Source organism: Sciurus carolinensis, chromosome 11, assembly GCF_902686445.1.
Source record: "Sciurus carolinensis chromosome 11, mSciCar1.2, whole genome shotgun sequence".
In the NCBI taxonomy this organism is placed as follows: Eukaryota; Metazoa; Chordata; class Mammalia; order Rodentia; family Sciuridae; genus Sciurus; species Sciurus carolinensis.
Window position 1 is genome coordinate 101,603,531 of NC_062223.1, and position 20,355 is coordinate 101,623,885.

The window sequence follows — 20,355 nt, forward strand, 5'->3', positions numbered from 1 at the left end:
ACCACCTTTCAAACTGCAAAGGACAGTGTGACAGGTTCAAGGTCCATGGAGGACTTGGAATTCCAGCCTCCAGGTGGACTTCCATGCACAGCTGTCTTCTCTTAGTGCCATGGCTTCTTTGCCAGTTTAGCCTTAGACTATATTTGAAGATAGTTTTTTTTTTTTTTTTTTTTTTAAATAGATAGCTATGCCAGTATGTTTTGGTTATTAAAAATCCTATAGGGCTGGGAGGATAGCTCAGTGGTAGAGTGCTTGATTGGCCTGTGTGAAGTCCTGGGTTTAATCCCCAGCACTACAAAAACAAAAATGTATTTGGTGATACATGATTTGTTAATGTATTAACACAATCTACTTATGTTGTAGAATATTATATTGTAATTATTAATGCTTTTTTTGGTATGTGTTTATCAATTATCTAGGAAAATATCATGTTAGTACAGGGTTTTCTATTTTGCGAAGTTAGTTTACAGGCACTATTTCATGTAAATGCAAAGCTCTTTGTTGAAATTTTGTCTTTGCTTATTAGGTGGAGAAATTGAGGCTCCAGAGAATTTAAGTCAGATTACTAACATCACAATGCATTACATTTCAGAGTAGCGATATGCCTATCTTTTAAAACTGGGTCGAGTACAGCAATTGGTTTTACTACAAATAAATATTTGAATGTTGTTAACGAGGATCTGAAACTGGTGCTTAGTCCTCTCTGCTAGGTAATTTGCAAGTATACATATTCTGGTTTCACTCAATACTTTCCTTCTTACCAGGTTATTGTTGTTTTTTATTTTTTAAAATTGTCAATGATAATTACTTCTTCCTAAATCAACACAACAAACACTTGTACCAAACTTAGAAAACTGTCCAAGCAAAATGTTATTGATCTCATAAATAGGTATTCATATTAACATTGGGTAAAAGAAGTAAAAGAAATGAAATTCTATTAGCGCAAAATAAGCATACATACTGTATTTCATTGAATGTAAAATACTTCAATGCTTGTGAGATCTCCTGGTCTTATCAAGGGGCAACCAGGAAAGATTTTCACACAACTGTGTATAACTTCTACTTGGCTAATGGCATTTAAGATAAAACAAATTATAAGATGAAGCATGGCTTAAGACACCATCAAATGTGAAAATATCAATAAAAATAAATGAGAAAATAAAATAGTCAAATCAAAAATTTTGCTACCCACATTATGATATATAGTGGTTAAAATGGTTAATGTTGGATTGTATTTTATCCTCCTTTAAACATATTTCATTCATATATCTGATTCACATTTATTGGGAAAAAAGAATTATCTTTAATTTCCAGGATGTTCATTGTGTGTCAAAATAAGAACTACACAAAACAGTATTTCTCAAAGCAAAGATCTTACATTGTGGTTCCTGTAATAATTTTTCAGATATAAACTATTTTGAAGTCCTTTAGTAACAAAAACATAAAATTTTAGATTTATAATTTAATCTTAACTACTTTACAAACATTTTTCCATCATTGTTTTCTTAAATATATCTAATAAATTTGAAAAATCTTTTCTTCCTACATGCTTCTTCCTTTTGAAAAAGTGTGTGGTGAGGGACTAGATCACTAAAAATGAAATAGATTTAGTTGTCCAATCAGTCCCATGTAGAAACTGTTTCTAACCTAGACATTTTTTAAAATGTGGTCATTTGGAGTTTTATGACTTATATTTGATATTTTCAGCTTATAACAATCCATCCCAATCTTTGCTGAAAAAAATTATTTTGATGAGTAAATTTTTATGCTATTGAATTTCTCATGACCTAAAATATTAAAAATTATTTTTCCTAAATTATTTAAGACAAAGTTTAAGTATCTTCTGTAACCTTAAACATATATTTATCTGTTAAATGAAAAAGCCATTTAAATTCAACAAAACACCAATGTAGTGCTTACTATGCCAGGCACTGCTCAACTACTTATACTAATTTGATCTTCATAGCAACCCTATAATAGGTGTACTGTTATTAAAATATCCATTTCACAGAAAAAAAAATAAGGCATTGAGATGAAGTTGTTTGCAAGATCACCTGGTAAGGAAGCAGAGTCTTCTGGAGTCAAATTGAGTCTGGCTGCAGAGCAAATGCTCTTGAACACTGTGCTATACAGATTCTCTTATATCATGGGATGATTATGGGCAACTGATAGAATTTAGGTATAAAAATAGTTTGCTTTTTCATAGAATGTTTAAGTTGTTTAACCATTGTGAATTCCAAACCATTCATAAACAATTAGTCATAGATCTCTGCATTTTATGAAGTTATTCTATTTGTTTGAATTAGATCATGTCTAAGATGAATTTTCCCTCATCTGATAAGGTAAATATAACTTGCTACCATTTAAATTAAATATTGCTCTAAATGTAGATATTTTAGATTTTAGGCATATATACATTAATGGTTAAAGAGATCTAGATTCTAGGATGATATAGTGCCACCATATAGTGGCATACAGTGTCACCAAGAAATAGTCTCACATACATTTATAGTCATAGGCACCACATTTTCTCTTTACTAATTAGTTAACTATAAATTAGAAAGACTCCATCGATGATTAAAGTCAAGTTTTTACAAAAGGCATAGCATATTGTTTTATGGGTAGATGTGAAGTTTTTAAATAGTATATAAATTTGTAAATTGGATTATGGGGCATGTTTATTTTAAAAATGGAAAACATAGTAAAACCAGGAATAAATGAAATAAACTTTCTCTGTTGTAGGAACATTTTCATGGCCAAATGACTCAATAAAACTTTCTGCTTTCTTCCAACTACTCCAGATATAGTTGATTAAGAAATAAGAATGTTTATATTTCAAACAATTAACAGTATCTGGCATCTCAGCAACTGGAACAGAGCAAGAAATCTGTTCTATTCTTTTACTTTTTTTTTCCTCCAAAGACCCAACTGGGATGGTTCCTTATGCTCTCTAGAAACATATTTGTATATTTCCAGCATAATAGTAAATTATATTCCTATTAATGAAACCAGTTCACAATAGTCTGAAACACTTGGTTATTAACAAATAAATTACATTCTCTTTTTCTTTAATGTTAACTGCACCAAATTTCATATGAAAATTAATATTTATAGAATAAAGATCAAACTTTTCAATGAATAACCTAAATAGTGCATCCCTACATATTGCTAGATATGAGTTGACTGCATTTTTGTCTTTATGATTAAATAACTAGTTGGTTCCAATATCAGTGATGTGATCATTCCTTGCTTCATTAAAAAAAAAGCATACTAACCAAGAATATATACTGCCAAACCATCCATGTTAACATCCCACTTCATTACACACAGTACATACAGTATTGTACAAACTGAAATATTGATTACAAATTTAAAGTAAGCCATAAAGAATAATGTACTAAAAGGTTTATATGCATCTTGTATGCAATCGTACTGAAGTTTGGGGTATCTAATTCATTACTAAAGATAGAGATGGAAATTAGTTTATTTTTACTATCACATAGTATAAGAATTATTTAGCTAAATTCCCAACATTGTTTTTTGAGAAACATGTTATTAGAACATTATTCATTTAAAAACCCCTAGGTAAATTAATGTAAAATTTCTGTCAAGCTGAACAGTCTGACTCAATTTTGCTGTGTGAATCACAAAATATTTCCCCTGAAATATACCTTTAGTTTAAAAACAGAGATAGATTAACGTTAAATTGAAAATAAGTATATGATGATGTTCTTAGTTACCCACTAGCAGCTAATTTTTACAGCTTTGCATTTGTCACTTAGTCATTTCCAGGGGCAAGTGTCAGGCATACATAGATGGGGGGAAGAATTTCATCTTTTTGGCAAAACACTCTACAATTTATATCCCACTCATAAATGAGGAGTTAAGTGTGTTGAATTAGATTCAATTAGATTCAAGAATTATATGGGGCTAAATAATCTTTAAAAAGTAAGTATGGTGAATGTACTTATTGACACTATTTACTCAAAACAGTAGTAACAGAAAGAACCAAGAGGGCATGGATCATGAGAAAGAAATGATTTCCTGCCCCTCTTACCAACTAACATGCAAGAGTAGATAGCGTTGAATATTGCATCAACTTCAGAATAAAATATGAAAATCTGGGTTCAAATCAAATTATTTTAAGGGGAATGTAAGACATTATGTTGAAAATAAGTAGGTGGCACCATGCAGAACCCAGACTTCTTTGAGAAGTTGCATAGACTTAGCAAGTTTGTGTGAATTTATAGCCACACAAAAGCCTCACATTTCTTATGTGAGGATAGCTCTGGAATTCTACAATCATCCACTTTTTATGATTTTTCATCTGTCACCAGCCAGTGCAAGAAGACTGTTAGGTCTATGCAGATGGAGACACAGATCTCACCCTCTTGACAGAAAACCTCATATGAATTTCCAGAGCATTTTTAAAGTATATGCTTATGGAAATACAGAAATCTTTGTGTTTTTATTCTCCAGATCATTTGGAGGAGGATGTGTTACTCTGAGAAGAACAAGGATTATTATAGCAGAAATGCTTGAAGTCAAAGGTCAGCTCCTGACTTCCACAGTTGGTCTTTGGGAACCAGAGCAAGGCAAGTCTGAAGACTGGAGCTTTCTAAGGGAAAAGTGCTGTTCTAAATTTCCAAGGTCTCCTCAAGAGGTAGACTCAATCAGAGGGAACTGCTAAGAATACATAACAAGAACTCAATCTAGGACATAGAAAGAAGCCTCAAACTGACAGGAAGAGGAAATGAGAGGCTACAGTGATTCCAAAGCAGGAAAAGGCAGGAACAGCAGGTCAAATCCCCACATTTGGGGACAGACTCTTGTGCACAGATTTGGATTCTGAGGTTGGAGGAACTTGTGAAGGTTGGGGGTTAGATCCTGTTTAGTTAGATAGGAACCCTACTTGGTAAAACTTGCTTTTTAGTTTTATTTTCTTTCTTGATGAAAAATTTGCAATTTCAACACAAACTGAATAGTTAGAGAACTGACCTTGTGTAAGCTCCAAGAAGAGACAATTCTACAATCTGGCAGAATGACTGGAACACAACAGTAAATGCTTCGTAGTTAGTTGCTGAAGAATTTTGTGTACTTCCTCTACTTTCATCAGTCAAAGCTCCTAAATTATGTCTGATAAAAACCCTTCAGGATATTAGAGAGGAGGTCATGATCACCTCTAGCTCTTCATGTTTGTAACTATCATTTTCATTAATATAGTGCAACTTCCTCAAAAATGTTCTCCCTGCTTCCCGAATTAGCCACCTCCAACTCTACTCTCCATATGAAAGTGGGAGGGAATTTTCTAACATATTTATTTGAATTATACTGCATTCTTATTTACAAGAGAATCAAAACTACACTCCTTTCTGAAGTGTTGTGCAAGGCTACTGATGATCTGGACCTTGGTTTGTCCTCACTCATCCTCATCTCACCCCACTCTCTCTCACCACCTTGTGCACATGACTTTACCTCCTATTTCTCCATATGTTGTTAACTTGTTTGGAACACTTTTCCTCTTTTCCTTTGATATCTGCATAATTGACCACTTTTGGATCATGTCTTAGACATGACTTTCTTCAGGATGCCCTTGCCCACTCTTAAATTCAATCTAGGTACTCCTCTCAGGTTCCCCAATGGTAAGCTTCCTGTACTTCCTTCATCACAACACTCACAGTACAACGTTGTAACCATTTCCCTGTCTCTGTTCAGCATCCAACTGTAAGCTCCGAGAAGAGACAATTCTACAATCTGGCAGAATGACTGGATCACAACAGTAAATGCTTCGTAGTTAGTTGCTGAAGAATAAAATGATACCTAAAGTAATACTTTTCGGTTTTACCAAAAACAAACAAACAAATGGACACGTTATTTTGTTTTGGTGTTTCACGACACATTTTTCTTGTTATAGATAAGTAAGAGATGACTATGATATATTGATATTAACTACTGAGGAAGTTTATAGTTTTAGAGTTAAAAGTGGTATTTTGATTCTACTTTCGAAGTTGGAAGGGACGATTTGGTACTAATAGTTTCTTTTTCTTTCTCTTTTAAAGTGAAAGGGTTAAAATCTTAAGACACTCAGTTGACAGCTAAACAGAGATTATAGATTAGTACTAGCAAATAATATTTCAGGTTTTGTATCCTATAACTGTTACTTAATAATCAAGAAAAATGTTTGTTACTATTTAGGAGAGCTTTCCATTTAACATTTAAATATATCTGCTCCTTCTAAAATACAGAGACATTTTATACTTCTGTTTTTTCCAAATGTCAAAAAATTTTTTTTCTTTCATTTTTTAAAAATTATTTTTCATAAAAAACCCTTTGATCTGATTTTTCTTGCGAATGTACATATCTTAGGAAAACTAAAATACATACAATACTGAAGTCAAAAGGAGATACTTTATTGGTCAAAGAAATGAATTTTTAAGGCTGCCATGAGAAAATCTCTTTTTACTTCTATTCATATCCAACGCTGGGTTTACCATTTAAACTAAATTCTGGATAATGTGTTTACCCAATGAAAAACAAGCAGAGTGTAGCTTCACTTTAACAAAAACATGGTATGTTTGTATTAATTCTTCAGAAGTCTTTTTGGTCTTTCTCACAAATTTTAAAGCCTTAGAAGAAGAAAACCGAATGTTATATAATATACTAAGATTTCATATCTTTGGTTAAAAACCTCATTTAGGAAAGTATAATAGAAGTCCATTGATTGCTTTGCAATTATTAAAAAATAAAATTTTGTGCTTACCAAGTGAAGTCTGCATAAAAACTTAGCATGGACTTAAATGTTGCCCTGTTTAACAGCTTTGTCTTTGAATTCTAAAACATTATAGAAAAGAACAACTATATCTTAATAGGAATGCAGTTTGGTAGATAGATATCTTAAGTAGAAGCTTTTCTTGGGGAGGAAGGTAACAGAAGTTATCTTTAATGGCAAACAGCTTAATAACACTGCTGTTTAAAATGGTTCCTCAGAGGTAAAACTCAGAGGTAAGTAAATATCACAAAGAAATGTTAAATTTTATATATAACTGAAAAGAGGAAAATATTTAAGTGGGTTTCATTTAGAATAATTTATGTTTGGTAAGTTGGATACATTTAGAGTTGATCTATTAAGAGCAGTTTTGAAAAATAATGAAAACAAGCAGCAGTATAGGTCCTGAAAACTATCTACAATGCTATTTAAATATGTTACTCATATCTGTTTAAATACAGATTATGAACTAATGTCACACTGTAGTACAGTGTGCATTTTCTTTAGAAGGCTGTACATTTTTTCTTTAGAGTAACAGGCAGAGGATGCTTTCCTAGTTGCCTAATTCACACTTTTCTGAAGGTGCTTTGTCAGTTAAAGCTTTCAACCAGCTTAAAAAGAATGCTTTCCCCTTTCTCTCTGAGTGGTAAGAAAGCAAACAAACCTGTATTTAACAATAAGGTCAGCGTGACATAAAGCAATGAGTGCTAGTAAATTGAAAATGAGGTTGACATTCTGGGACTAATCCAACAATTCTGCAAGAGTTTTCCAAACGCCACAGCTGCATGAAGCTTGGACAAGCTGGGCGCAGCCTCCAGGCATGTGCCTAGGGCTGGGTCTTGCCATGAGGTCAACTGCAGGAGGGAACAGATCCCTGCATGTTTTTCTTCCCTTAGCAGCAACCAAGCAGTTGGTGATATAAACTGCTGCTGTTTAAGTTGTCACCAATGCCCCTCTGCCAAGTTCTTAAATCTTCTCCAGTGATAGCATAAATTATTAAAAGAAACTACTCTTGGCTTTTTATTTTCAAATGTTAAGGCCACATTGCTTTAGGCCTAACTCTGGAGGTATAAGTTCTAATACCCCAGGAAACTAATGGTTGGTAGAACCTGTTTCCTGAGTTTGAATAAGGATGTGATCCAACCTGAATGCAATTATTCAGACCCAGCACAGCTTGGATTCACACAGACTGTCTTCCATAATATTGGTGAGTAGTTGGTTGCTATACTGCATGTTGTTCAATTTAGGGTTTAAGGACCAGGGAGCATGGAATAATGTTACATTAAATAGATGGCAGAGGCTAGGTAGAGATAAAGATTGTCCTTTTAACCCAACCTTGAATAAGGAAAACAGTGAAATCCTAGAGCCCAGGTGATATTATTAATTAAAATAATTTCATAACTTAGTCTAGTGAGGGTAAGCAATTTAGGACTTGACAAACTTGTACTTGAATATCTGACTTTATATCTCCTTTGAAACTTGGGATGTGGAAATGTTTCACATCCAATGGCTACTTTAAAGGCACATTTTGGAAAAAATAGTCATTCTCTTGTCTCTTTCACTTTATCAGTGGGGGCATGGTTGTTGAGTTATTGGATGCCAAGAGAAGATATCTTTAAATTTGAGAAAAAAATACCTTTCAAGTTTTGAGTGCTTTTTTGATACAAGATTCTAGAATTTTAAAGATATTTTAAAAGATTCATACTGTAGCCTGAAATCTCATGCTTAGCGCAGAGAAATTATTCAGGTATTCACCACAAAATGTAAAAATGTAATAGCTGTCCTGCCAAAGGATACAAGATATCAGATCAAAGGAGATATGAAGATCTCTGTTATCATAATGTTACTTCTTCAGGATAGGAATGTTCATTTTGGAGTTGATGACTTCCTCATAATTTTGAGACCCCATTGTTCCCTTTTGTAGAATTAGTGCCACAGTAAAAATAACTTGAGTATTTTGTATATAGCACAAATTTTTAAGGGACTGTGTTCTAGTTAAGTTCTTAATATTTAAAAAAAAAGCACTTTATATGAGTTGGATAATAAAACAATCATACATCCACTGTTCCCTTGTTCCATTAGTTAAATGAAAAAGGCTAATGACATTTTGTTTACATACCTACATACATTTACTTATGTCACACATAAGTGATTTGAAAAATGTCAAATCACTATTATTCTTAGGTATTTATAATAAAATGGTAATGGGTTTTTAGATTTCTCATAAAATAGTCTCTTTTCAGGGGAAGAAATCAATTAAATACTTCTAGTTCTAATTTTGAACTGAATCAGTCAAATATATCATAGCACATCGTGATAGAAGTAAAGCAACTGGATTGTCTAGATATCTGATCTCACTAGAGAATACAACTAATTAGTCTGAAAAAATTATAGCCAGAACTATAGTGTAATAAAAATATAACTATGGCATTTACTGTTTCTAAACACTTGTTTACTTCTTTTTGTTTCCACTTCCATTAATTGCAAAATAGTTGGGTGAGGTTTAGAGAAAGAGATTACATGACTGGCTCCACTCATCCAGCTCAGAAGTGTCAGAGAAGTGGGACACAGACCCAGGTCAGCTCTCTCCATAGTGCCCATCATTAAATATATCACGTAGCTGTGCATTATTAAAAGTCACAGGTCAACAGGACATGGCTATTGAAAAGTCATGGTTTTGGCAGAAAACACAATATCTATCATATTAGCATCTATCAATAAATTATTTTAACATTAAATGTAAAAAAAAGCATATATATGGCCTAACAAAAAGTGCCATATCTTTAAGCATTAAAAAATTGTCACATAACAATTGATATTGGAAGTATAACTGCTTCAGATTCAAAAACCTTTTCAGACTTTTATAAAGGAAAATATTTTCATTAACTCAACAATCTATTTCAGCAACCATCAAGTATTTCCTGATATATGTCTTAGGATTTAAGTTTACTTTAGAGCTACCCAAAAGAACATAACCTGAAAAATTAGGATAAAAGTTATTATGATTGCATAGTAATGGTGACATTAGTAGTAGGAATTCATATAGTAAAAGATTTAAAGACTAGATATCTTCTATTTGGTAATGTCATGTTCTTTTTGGAATTTTTTTTTCCCTTTAAAAACTTAGCCTTAAATCCTAATGTTTAGACATCTACATTGTGGACTGGGATCAACATCAAGAATATCAGACATTATTGAGAGGTTGCAAAACAAACCATCACAATAAAACCCAACCCTGTGGCTGACATGATCTACTTCTTCATAGCTGAGTGAAATCAGGAAATTTAAAAATTATTTTGTAAATTAAATCTGTACTAGTGGAAAAGAATTTGTACCATCAGATGATTTTTTTAATCCAAAGTAACAAGAATTGAATAATAAAATGATCACACATCAACTGTTCCCTGGGTCCACTAGTTAAGTGAAAATGGCTGACATTTTGTTTGTTGACATCCCTCCATACATTTACTTATGTCACACACTTCCCTTAACTAATTTATGGGATATATTAAAAATATTTTCATTTGGATGACATTTGTGCAGAAAAATACTGAAAGATTTTTCAATAAATGTACATATAGATTGAATACAAATTACTGACACTTTACAAAATTAAGGAGTTAAAATTTCATTTATTTATTTCATATTGGGGATTGAATCCAGAGGAGCTTAACCGCTGACCACATCCCCAATTATTTTAATTTTTTAATTTTGAAACACGATCTTGCTAAATTGCTGAGGCTGGCTTGGAACTTGCAATCCTCCTATCTTAACCTCCTGAGTCTCTGGGATTACAGGTGTGTGCTATCATGCCTTGTAGGATTTATTTTAAATGAAGTGTCTTTGTCTGTTTTTGTCCCAGCAAAATTATATGTAAATATAATTGCACTTATCAAATATCATGAGTGAAAAACACACAAGAAATTTGAATGTCTACTATTTATCAGACACTGTGACTTATGCCTACAACTGTACTGTAACTTTTTTCTGTTATATCCTTCCTTCAGCTCCAAATTCTCATAAGGCTTATTAACACATTTTCTTCCGCTTATAGTAGGTACTCAATAAATACTTGTTAAATGAATTCCTAAATAAGGAAAATTTTTATTTTGGAGCTTGCAATACAAAACAATTTAGGGCTAATTAAATATAAGAAACAGTTGTAATTGTGGAATTTTTCTTAGGGAAGGAAATAATATTCCATTCATTTGGTTTTAAAATTAGAATGGCAAACAAAAGTATTGTTCTTAATATATATAAAATGGACTTCTCCTATGTTATAGTCAATAAAGAACAAGATCTGACAAGGTAAAAGAAAACGTGGCAAATTTAAAAGTGATGAAAAGAAATGAAGATGGAGACAGTCAAGGGTACAGATATGAGAAAGTGATGAAGTCATGAGTACAAAGACATTCAGCAATGAGACCAAAGAATTATAGAGATCCATGGTGGCGTGGAGGACAGCATGTCACTTTACTCTCAGTAAACAAGGCTTTTGCCGCCCTCCCTCCCTCCAGTGTCTTCCAGACCTATAGAAGAGTCAGCACAATACAAGAACATACTACTGTAACTCATACTGAACTATAAGTGGCCGCAAATCACTCTGAAAGACTCAAGACAAGTTTATAGAAATGATATTTGACTGAGTCTTGAAAGGCTAAAAAATCATGGAATTGTTGCCCAAAGAGGGAAATCTGGGCAAAACTGCACCGCCCCCTCCAAAAACAAACAAACAAACAAACAAACAAACAAACAAAAAAACCCAAACCAAACCAAAAAACTCTGATGGTAAAAGACTGGCATGGCTGGAACAGAACATGAATGCATCAAATTGACTAATTAAAATATGATTGCTGAGGATGGAGTCCAGTGTTTTTAAGGTAATGATACTATTTTAAAGGCTCGCTTGAAAAATTTTAATATGCAGCTCTGAGTGCTAGGTAATTGAAAATCAGTGAACATTTTTCAGTGAGGAAATGGAATAATTAGATCAGTTTGAGGAAGATACCTTTGGCCTGAAGAGTGGAGAGAGAATATGTGTATGAAGAACCAAATATCAGTTAAGAGTATAATGTATTACACATAAATTCCAGAAAAAGACAAGTACTTCATACATTATAAGGAAGAGGCCATTTCTATAGTATTATTGAGGCTATTTGGAATTCGTGGGTTAAACTCTCATTGACTGTTATAATCCAAAGTTATGAATGTATATATTACCTATTTTATTTGCAAAATAGATGTAATGAACCTGAGCCAAGAGCCCTGATTGGAGCTTATTTTAATTGCTATATTAAATGCCTGTAAGAACTCACTATTTGTAGATACTATTTATAACTGATTCTTTTTTACTTTGAAGAATTTATTGTTAAAAATCACTATGGTAACATAATTATACCAACTTTTAATCAAATAAAATCATTTTAATCAAATGAAATCATTTTGTTTTAAAGGTCCTGTAGGTATTAAGAATATTCTTATGTTATTGTCCCTTGATAAACTGTATTTATCAGTTGAAGAAATGGGGTAATTTTAATATGCATTCAGAAATCAGAAACTTTCATATAGAAATCTTTCTATATTGTTTTCAAAGTTTAATTTTTTCATGAACAATTATTAATCCGCACAAGAAGATAGCAATATTTATTTGTAAGATAGCAATATTCCCACTTTTGAAGAAATTTAGGAAAAAATCTGAATTGTTAAAAATTTTGTACATACATATATATATGCCTAAAAATAATATAAAATTACCTTAGAAAATAAAATATTTAATTTTGATTGGATTTCACCTGCAGTAGGAGCTTGGCAAATGTACATATTCTATGTGCCACGTAGGTCTAATGAACAGTTGGTACATATATCAAATACTAACTATGTATATATTCTTTTCTTTTATATATATATATATTTTTTTTTCTTTTTTAAGAAAGGATCACCAGTGACTCACCACAGAAAAATTACTCTTGTCTGTCTTCCAAAGGAATATTTTCAATTCAAGTAACAATGTGAATTGTGTGTTTTCTAGTTATTGTAATTGAGTGGATTGTTTTAAGTCATTATCTAGTATTTCCTGAAGCAGCTCTCATAGAATTATGTCAGAGGTTCTCAAAAATTTTCAACCTGAGATTCATCTATTTCCTGAAGCATCCTTTAGATTTGGATCAGAGGCACTCACAAAAATTTTCAACCTGAGATTCATCTATTATGCTTCACAGAAAAACACCATCCTCAACTGTTTGAGCAGTAGAGAAAAAAAAAATATATATATATATCTTTGGTTTGAGAAGATGATAATAAGAAATTCTGGCCAAAAGAAGCATTTGGCAGGAAAGATATCATTACACTACTTTTAAAGATTAGAAATTGAGAATCAGTAAGGTTGAGTGACTTTTCCACATGCCACCAATGGTAAGGAGTGGAATTAGGTCACAGACTCTTCTGACCTCTATTTTCTATTTGCAGTACTTTATTTGAGGACAACCCCCTTCCCCAAAAAAAGGTTTAATAAAAAACCTACAAAATCCCCAGTATTGTTACCACAACATGGCTACTTATTCATTTCCTTACTAGAGATCTGTGTTTCTGATCTGGGAAATAATTTAACATGTGGGCTGTTTTGACTAATTTGAGAAACAGCAATCTATTTGTGGTTTTTAAACTCTGTTTCTATACTTTTTGCATTCAAATGCTTCTGAAAATCTGGTTAAGGTTATAAATTTTTTTTTGTTTAAATTTTACCTGCCATTTAAAGTTTAATTTTTCTAAAATATAACCAGAAGGGCAAAGGGAACTATCCAAAAGTAGTATATATAATAGCTTTTAATGACACGTGAGTTTTTTTCTCTAAAGTAGAAATTTTGTTTGATGCAAAAGTTAAAAATCCTCACCTAAATGGTATGAAATAATATGGATAAGATAGCATTTACTTCATCAATCTTTCAATCTTGTAAACTCTAGAAGAAACTATGGACACACAAAAACACTTAAAATTTGAGTGATGCTTTACAAAGGAAAGTTAGAATCACATTTTTTCTCAAATTTACACAATATGATATGTTATAAATGTAAGGCTTTCAGAAGAATATAAAGACGCAAGACCTCATAATCCTAACCAAAACAATCACATACCACAGATTCAATGTTTTTGAAAGAAAAACTGACATTCATTTTTTATGAAAGAGAAGAGGTTTCACCATCCCTGCCAAGATCTTGGGTAACTGTGCAGCAATAACTTCAGACATCATTTCTGGAAATTCAACGCTCAGTGTCCGGGACTGGATAAATGTGTTCAAGCAGTATAGATGAAGTTGTTTGACAAGCTGTTAGTTTAACAAATGGGTAGGAAATATAAAAAAAAAATAGATAAATAAATTTTTATGCTATGCAATAAATGCGAACAACAGAAATACTTATCAAGACGTTTTCTTCCTTCCAAACTGAAAATAACTCCCATCATTCTCTAGAATGTGTGAGTATTATATACTAATGATGGAACATTCTAATACTAAGGAAAGATTTAAAGAAAGGAAAATTATTCATATTCTCACAGAATGATCAAAGTGAACATTTCAGGTTCAAAACATTTTCAAGTTTTTTCCCTTTCATATATATATAAAGGTATACACAAGTGTATTTACAATATTACACATATGTATATTTTAAAAATGAAATTATGACATAAATTCCATTTATCAATCTGGCTTTTTCACATAACTATATGTTGACATGTTTTTATGTCAATAACTCAACATTTTAATCAAATTTTTATATTTATCAAAGTAATTCATGTATGTAATTTTGAAAGTTAAAAAGAACTTCAAGGTTTATAACAAAAACAGCAGAGCAGCAGGAACAAAATTTCTGTTCCCTGATACACTTATTCTTATTTCAGCTCCCCAGAACAGCTTTCTGTTTTTTTAAAACCTGTGTCTTTTGACATTTATATCTGTATCTTAAATAAAGTTTTTCTTTTAACACTGACATTATTGAGTTCCTGCTATTAAAATCGAGGATCTAGCTTTCTTATACTACATACCCTGCTCCTCAACTACAGTTTTTCTTGTCCCCAATTCTCTACATACATTTCAACTTTTGGCTAAATCAGTTTCTAGCAATTATATTATAAAGACTTGTATTGTTTCCCTTCTGGATTACATTTCCTTCTTACATGACTTGTTTTTATTTTGTAAGAGCGAATCCCCTGGTATTCTTGTTTGCTTTGTTTTCTTCATATTGTTAAAAAGCTATAGTCAAATTCTCTGACAGAAATGAAAAAAAATTCACCTTGGCATGGTTATGTTTCATTCATGGTTATGTCCCAGTTTCATTTATTCCTGCAGCTGGTATTCCAGAACCCTTTGTATTTCTGCTCCAATCTAGACTGTTCTGGACAGTTATTAGGGCATCTTTGGCATCACTCTCAGGTTGGATCCTCTGCTTCTTTGACTTATTGTTTTGCTGTGATACATCCTGTGGTAGTTCTCAAGAACTGCATGAGTAGAAATACTATTTTTCTGTTGTCATTGACTTGTTTGGTGGATTGGCTTGATATTTAATTCTTGGAAGATTTTCTTTTTCATCAAAATTCTGGAAGCATTGCTTAGGCATTGCTCCGTTATCCTCTGGCTTCCAGTGTTGCTGTTGAGAGCTTCAATGTCATTCTGAACGTGAAGAATTTGTGACTTTTTCTTTTCTCACTAGTATATTTAGGATATTCTCCTCATTCCTGATATAATGAAATTTTATAATAATGTACATTTGTTCAAGTATGCGATGCTTGTACACTGTGCCCATACAGTTAGAAAGTAGGTATTCTTCAGTTTCAGTAACTTTCATTATTACCTAATCTCCTTCTCTGATTTTTCTCTAATCTTTCTTCTAGAAATTCTATTAACTGTGGGGTGGAAATTCCTGGATTAATCCCCTAACTTTGCTACCTCTACTAATTTTCCTTATTTTAATTTTTAAATTATTTTTCTGAGAGTTTATAATATTTCATCCCTCTTGTTGAAATTTTAATTTCTTCTCTGTTTTCAATTATCCAAAAGCATTTTCTTCTTGCTCAATGTTCTTTCTTTTCTAGTCTCCTTTCTTAGACAAAATATCATTCTTATTTCTCTGAGGGTCTTAAGTGTTCTTTTGTTCTCTACCGATGGTTTGTTCCTTCAAGTTGCTTTTTTCCTGCTTATGTTGTTGTCTGCTTTGCATTTTAGAGGCTTCACACTCTTGGCCATCTATGCATATTCAGGAGTAAGAACTAAAAAGTTGACCTGGTGAGTGGACAGCTTTTTATTATGCCTTAACTGTCATTTTAATGTGGTTTCTGAGCACAGCAGCAATAAAATTTGTATTCAGTATGTCTTGACTAACCACATATATTTTATTAATCCAGTTCTGATGTTAGACATTTTTGGGTTGTTCATCACAGCAGAGATAAAAAAAAATCCAGAAAGAATTTAAAGAACTTAAATTCTTGCCTATTATGTCTTTAAGATAAATTCTAAAAAATAAAACCTTGAAAAGCATGCAGAGTTTAGCTCTTGCTATATAGTACCTGATTTCACATCAGTCCTGTTATTTAGGATTCACACCCACACTGTTGCTTTCCTATATATTTTCTAATAAAACTTTTCTAATTTTAAGCAAAATATTTTAGAACATATTCTGAAAATGTATCATAATTCCTATCAGCAATTAAATTACTCTCAGGTTATATGAATTCTAGTAAAACGATATTTGAGTGATCTACACTGAAAATGAGAAAAGCACAATATAAATTCTGAGCAGTCTGATACAAATACTCTTTTAAAGCAGAAGTATAAATAAAAATGTGAGGAAACCATATCAAGTAAAATTTAGATTTAACAATTAAAAAGTTAAGAGAAATCTAGAGAAAAACTATTGATATCCTGGGGAGCAAAATACTTACATCATGCAAGCTATCGAGAAGTTTTGTGAGTTGATAGAAACGCTGTGAACTAGAGACAACACTTTTCTGCCTCAAACCAATTGCTTTGATGAGCTCTCTAATGTAGCTTGATCTCATCTCTTCAAACTGGCTTTGACTTCTTAGTCCTTCCAAAGGAACTATAGGAAGATAATTACAAGTGGCAGTTATGTTTAAAAGATAACACTAACAACCTATACATTTCTGAGCTAGATAATGATTACTTTTATATGTAATCCTGTGTTTTCCTCAAGTAGGGAAAAGACAGCAGTATTGAAAACATTGATAAATGAAACTTCTAATTCTGAAAGAATTTAAGACCAACTAGGCATATTAAAGAATATTTCAGCTTACCTGTTTCAGATCTGTATCTTGAATTATGAATTAAACTTAGCATTTGCTCAGAAAAGCACCTGATTTTATTCTATAATCCTATCTCAAATACCTGGTTTGATTTGGTTTATAAATGCATTCTGGTTTTTTATTTTCAACAAATGATTGGGTTTCTTTGTAATTTCTTCTTCATGCAAATCTCAAATATTTTCCATTAAGATTATTGCTAGATAACCTGTCTTTTTCTGTTGTTGTCATTTTAACATTGCTTTACTAAATTTTCTAATGCTTTTCTGCTGATATGGGGAAAGCTATTAATATTTGAATGTTTCTCTTATACACAGACATCTAGTTGTAGTTTGTTTTTAATTGTAGCAATTTTTGGTGGATAATCTTGGTTTTCTTGATATTCAAAAATACTACATGGCAAATGTTTTCATTTTCATTTCCCTTTCCAATAGCTGTACCTCTCATTTCTGCATCATAAGTCATTGCATTGTTCAATCTTTATGGAACAATATTAAATACTGAGAGTGAAAACTGTTATTCACATTTTAGTTTTGATTTAATGAGAATGCCAGTTATTCTCATTATGATGCCAACTAATAATTTGATATTTATCTCTGAAATCCTTAATTCCTGTATTCAGATCTGAGACATAATTGCTAGTTCTTGTATTTTCACTGCATTATCAATTTCACCATTGTTTTCTCATAAATTCTTTAGGTCCTTCTGTTGTCATTTATCTAAAATGCCCTGGTTGATTTCTCTAGCAAGTCTACCACCAGAATACCAATTTCTTCCTTGCTTCATTTTTTTTCTTTAACTATATTTTCCCTAAAATCCAATGTTCAACTGCAAGGGTACTATCTGCTTTACCCATGGCCATATCCATTACTGAAAGAAAAATCACGTAATGTCTTAAATTAATGTTACTATACATTCATGATCTTCATCCCTAACAATATTTCTATAAATAAAAGCTCTCAGTTTAAAGGTAAATATGTGTCCAGAAAGAAGAAAACCACTTTTTAAAAACCACTATTTATCTTCTGCCTCCTAATCAGATTTTGAATTCTACTCCCCTCTGAAAAGAAGGTCACATATGCAAACCAAAGATAATCAAGAAGTTAATTCTTCAGTTTTGAGTTTTCAAATGCTCAGATTCTGAATATAAACAGGTCTCTTGATGGCTCACTTGGCAATATGCAGTTTTTGCTCAGTTGAAAACTCCTGTGTATATATATGTATATGTAATTAGGGCATATTCATCTATGAACTCTTCTTTCAAGTTACTTCATATAACTATTCTTTCAAACTTGGACACCTCTGTTTCCAAACAATTCTGTATCTCCCTCACTCTTGAATATGCATCTTAAACCATTTTTCTTGGTATTTTCTTGGTAAACCCACTTACTAAGATTTAAGTGTAGTTTTGTGAGGCACAATGGTAAAAATAAGTGTTTTAATCAGTTGTCTGTTCCTGAAGATCTGTATTAATTTTTGGAGGCAAATAGGACGTTACATTTTTAAAATATCATATCATTGAAACTTTTTCATTGACAATTTTACCTTTGCATTTATTTTTATAAAGTTATTTCCTAGATGAGATTTGGAAATAATTTATATTTCTTCAAGTTTATTTCCCCTCATATTTTTATAATTCTTATCTATTTATTATCCTAGATTCAAAGATGGATTTTCAATAGCTTTGCCAATTTCTTCTCCCCATTGCCCCAAATCCCATTAAAATTCTTATTAGGATATATGAAAAACATTAAGTACCATTTGCCAAATGTTTGTTTCTCCCTTTTGAAGTGGTAAGTGGCCAAGAATCTTGCTTTCTATGGAACGTGAGTGGAAGGCGTATACATGTCACTTCTTTTCCTTACCACTGCTCTAGTGATTGTAAAGCATACATCAAGACACAACCTCCATTTCCAGGCTTCCTCAGTGATCATGAGCAGAGCCTCATGCTGATGTGCACTGGACGTACAGGGGACTATTTGTTGCCCCAGCATGATAGAGTCTATCCATAAGTACAGAATTATGTTAGTGATATAATGAACACTGGAGATCTAGGTCTACCTGTTATATTCCTACTATAGGATTCATGGTTGTCACACAAAGAAGGGCAGGAATTAGTTATTGACAGGTGACTTGGCAATATGCAGTTGTAGCCTATCTTGATAGAAGAAGAATAGTTTCATACAAAATAGATATTTTTGTGTATTTTATATAGTAAATACTTTTATGGGGGATTGTAAAGGGAGCATATTTTGTGTTTATGTGATATTAATTAGTGTACAATATTAAATTAGGTGAACATGAAAATCATCTAATCAGATTTTATCTAAAATAAGCAAATTGGTTAGGTTATTTTAGTATTATAATGGTAGGTAAGATATGACAAAAGATCAAGTAAGCTTATTAATGTCTATGATGATATATTGGATATTGTTTCTTTGCAGTTAAAATCTAAGATTTATACCTTATCTATAATTATATAATATTTTTGAGACCTTTCTAATGGATTTAAAGTTAAGAAACTAAATATTATTTATTAAGTTACTTGTACTCACTCACTTGTATTAAGAAGTAGCAGTACTTTCATACAGAGGAATTCTTCATGGGTAACTTGAAGTTTGACAAACTCCTGTGGAATCTGCCACATTGTAAGGCATAATGAATAGAAGGACAACTCTTTCATCCGCTGCCTTGAACCACACATAACACATAAAAGAAAAAGCAATAGGTAAAAACAAAAACAAAAAACAAAAAACAAAAAACAGTGTTTTTGCCAGTTCATGTAATGTATCAGGGAATATGATTTTGGCAATTATCTCTCATATTATTGAGTATGTCTACTATTTTAAGTAATTAATATTTGGAATTTTCAACATCTTTAAGCTTTTTTTATAGTACAATATTAAATATTTGGTGTTATGATATTTGAAAACTAGAACATTCTATTAGACACACATAGACCAAAATTAATATTGTTTCTTTCTTTTATAACCACACTTTAAATACCTAAAGCAAGGAAGGAAAGCAAAATTGTAGGATTTGAGAATGTGCAGCTGAGGGATGCTCAGAAATGCTTTATTTACTGTTGATTTTTTTTCTGTGAAAGCTTGTGTGGGTGTGTGTTTGTGTGTGTGTATGTTATTCACATGAGAATTGTTTTAGTTTGCAGAAAGTTACCACACTGTGACTTTTCCTACGGGAAATATATGGTGACATAGAGAATAAAAGAGAATGTTAGCAAGTATAAAATAATCCACAAGATTAAACACCAATTCTGAAG

At 31.9% G+C, this 20,355-nt stretch overlaps 1 protein-coding gene across 2 annotated transcripts in view; it reads right to left on the reverse strand.

Annotated features, from left to right (window-relative positions):
- Positions 1 to 12,134: 12,134 nt before the first annotated feature.
- Positions 12,135 to 20,355, reverse strand: part of Pgr (progesterone receptor) — a 71,430-nt gene continuing 63,209 nt past the window's right edge. For both annotated transcript variants that reach the window (XM_047517285.1, XM_047517283.1), the window contains 3 exons: positions 19,635 to 19,765; positions 16,698 to 16,855; positions 12,135 to 14,088 (listed from right to left, as the gene is read on the reverse strand). In XM_047517285.1, the coding sequence (XP_047373241.1) occupies positions 13,933 to 14,088; positions 16,698 to 16,855; positions 19,635 to 19,765 (445 nt within the window). In that variant the 3' untranslated portion in view covers positions 12,135 to 13,932. The remainder of the gene's footprint in view (positions 14,089 to 16,697; positions 16,856 to 19,634; positions 19,766 to 20,355) is intronic.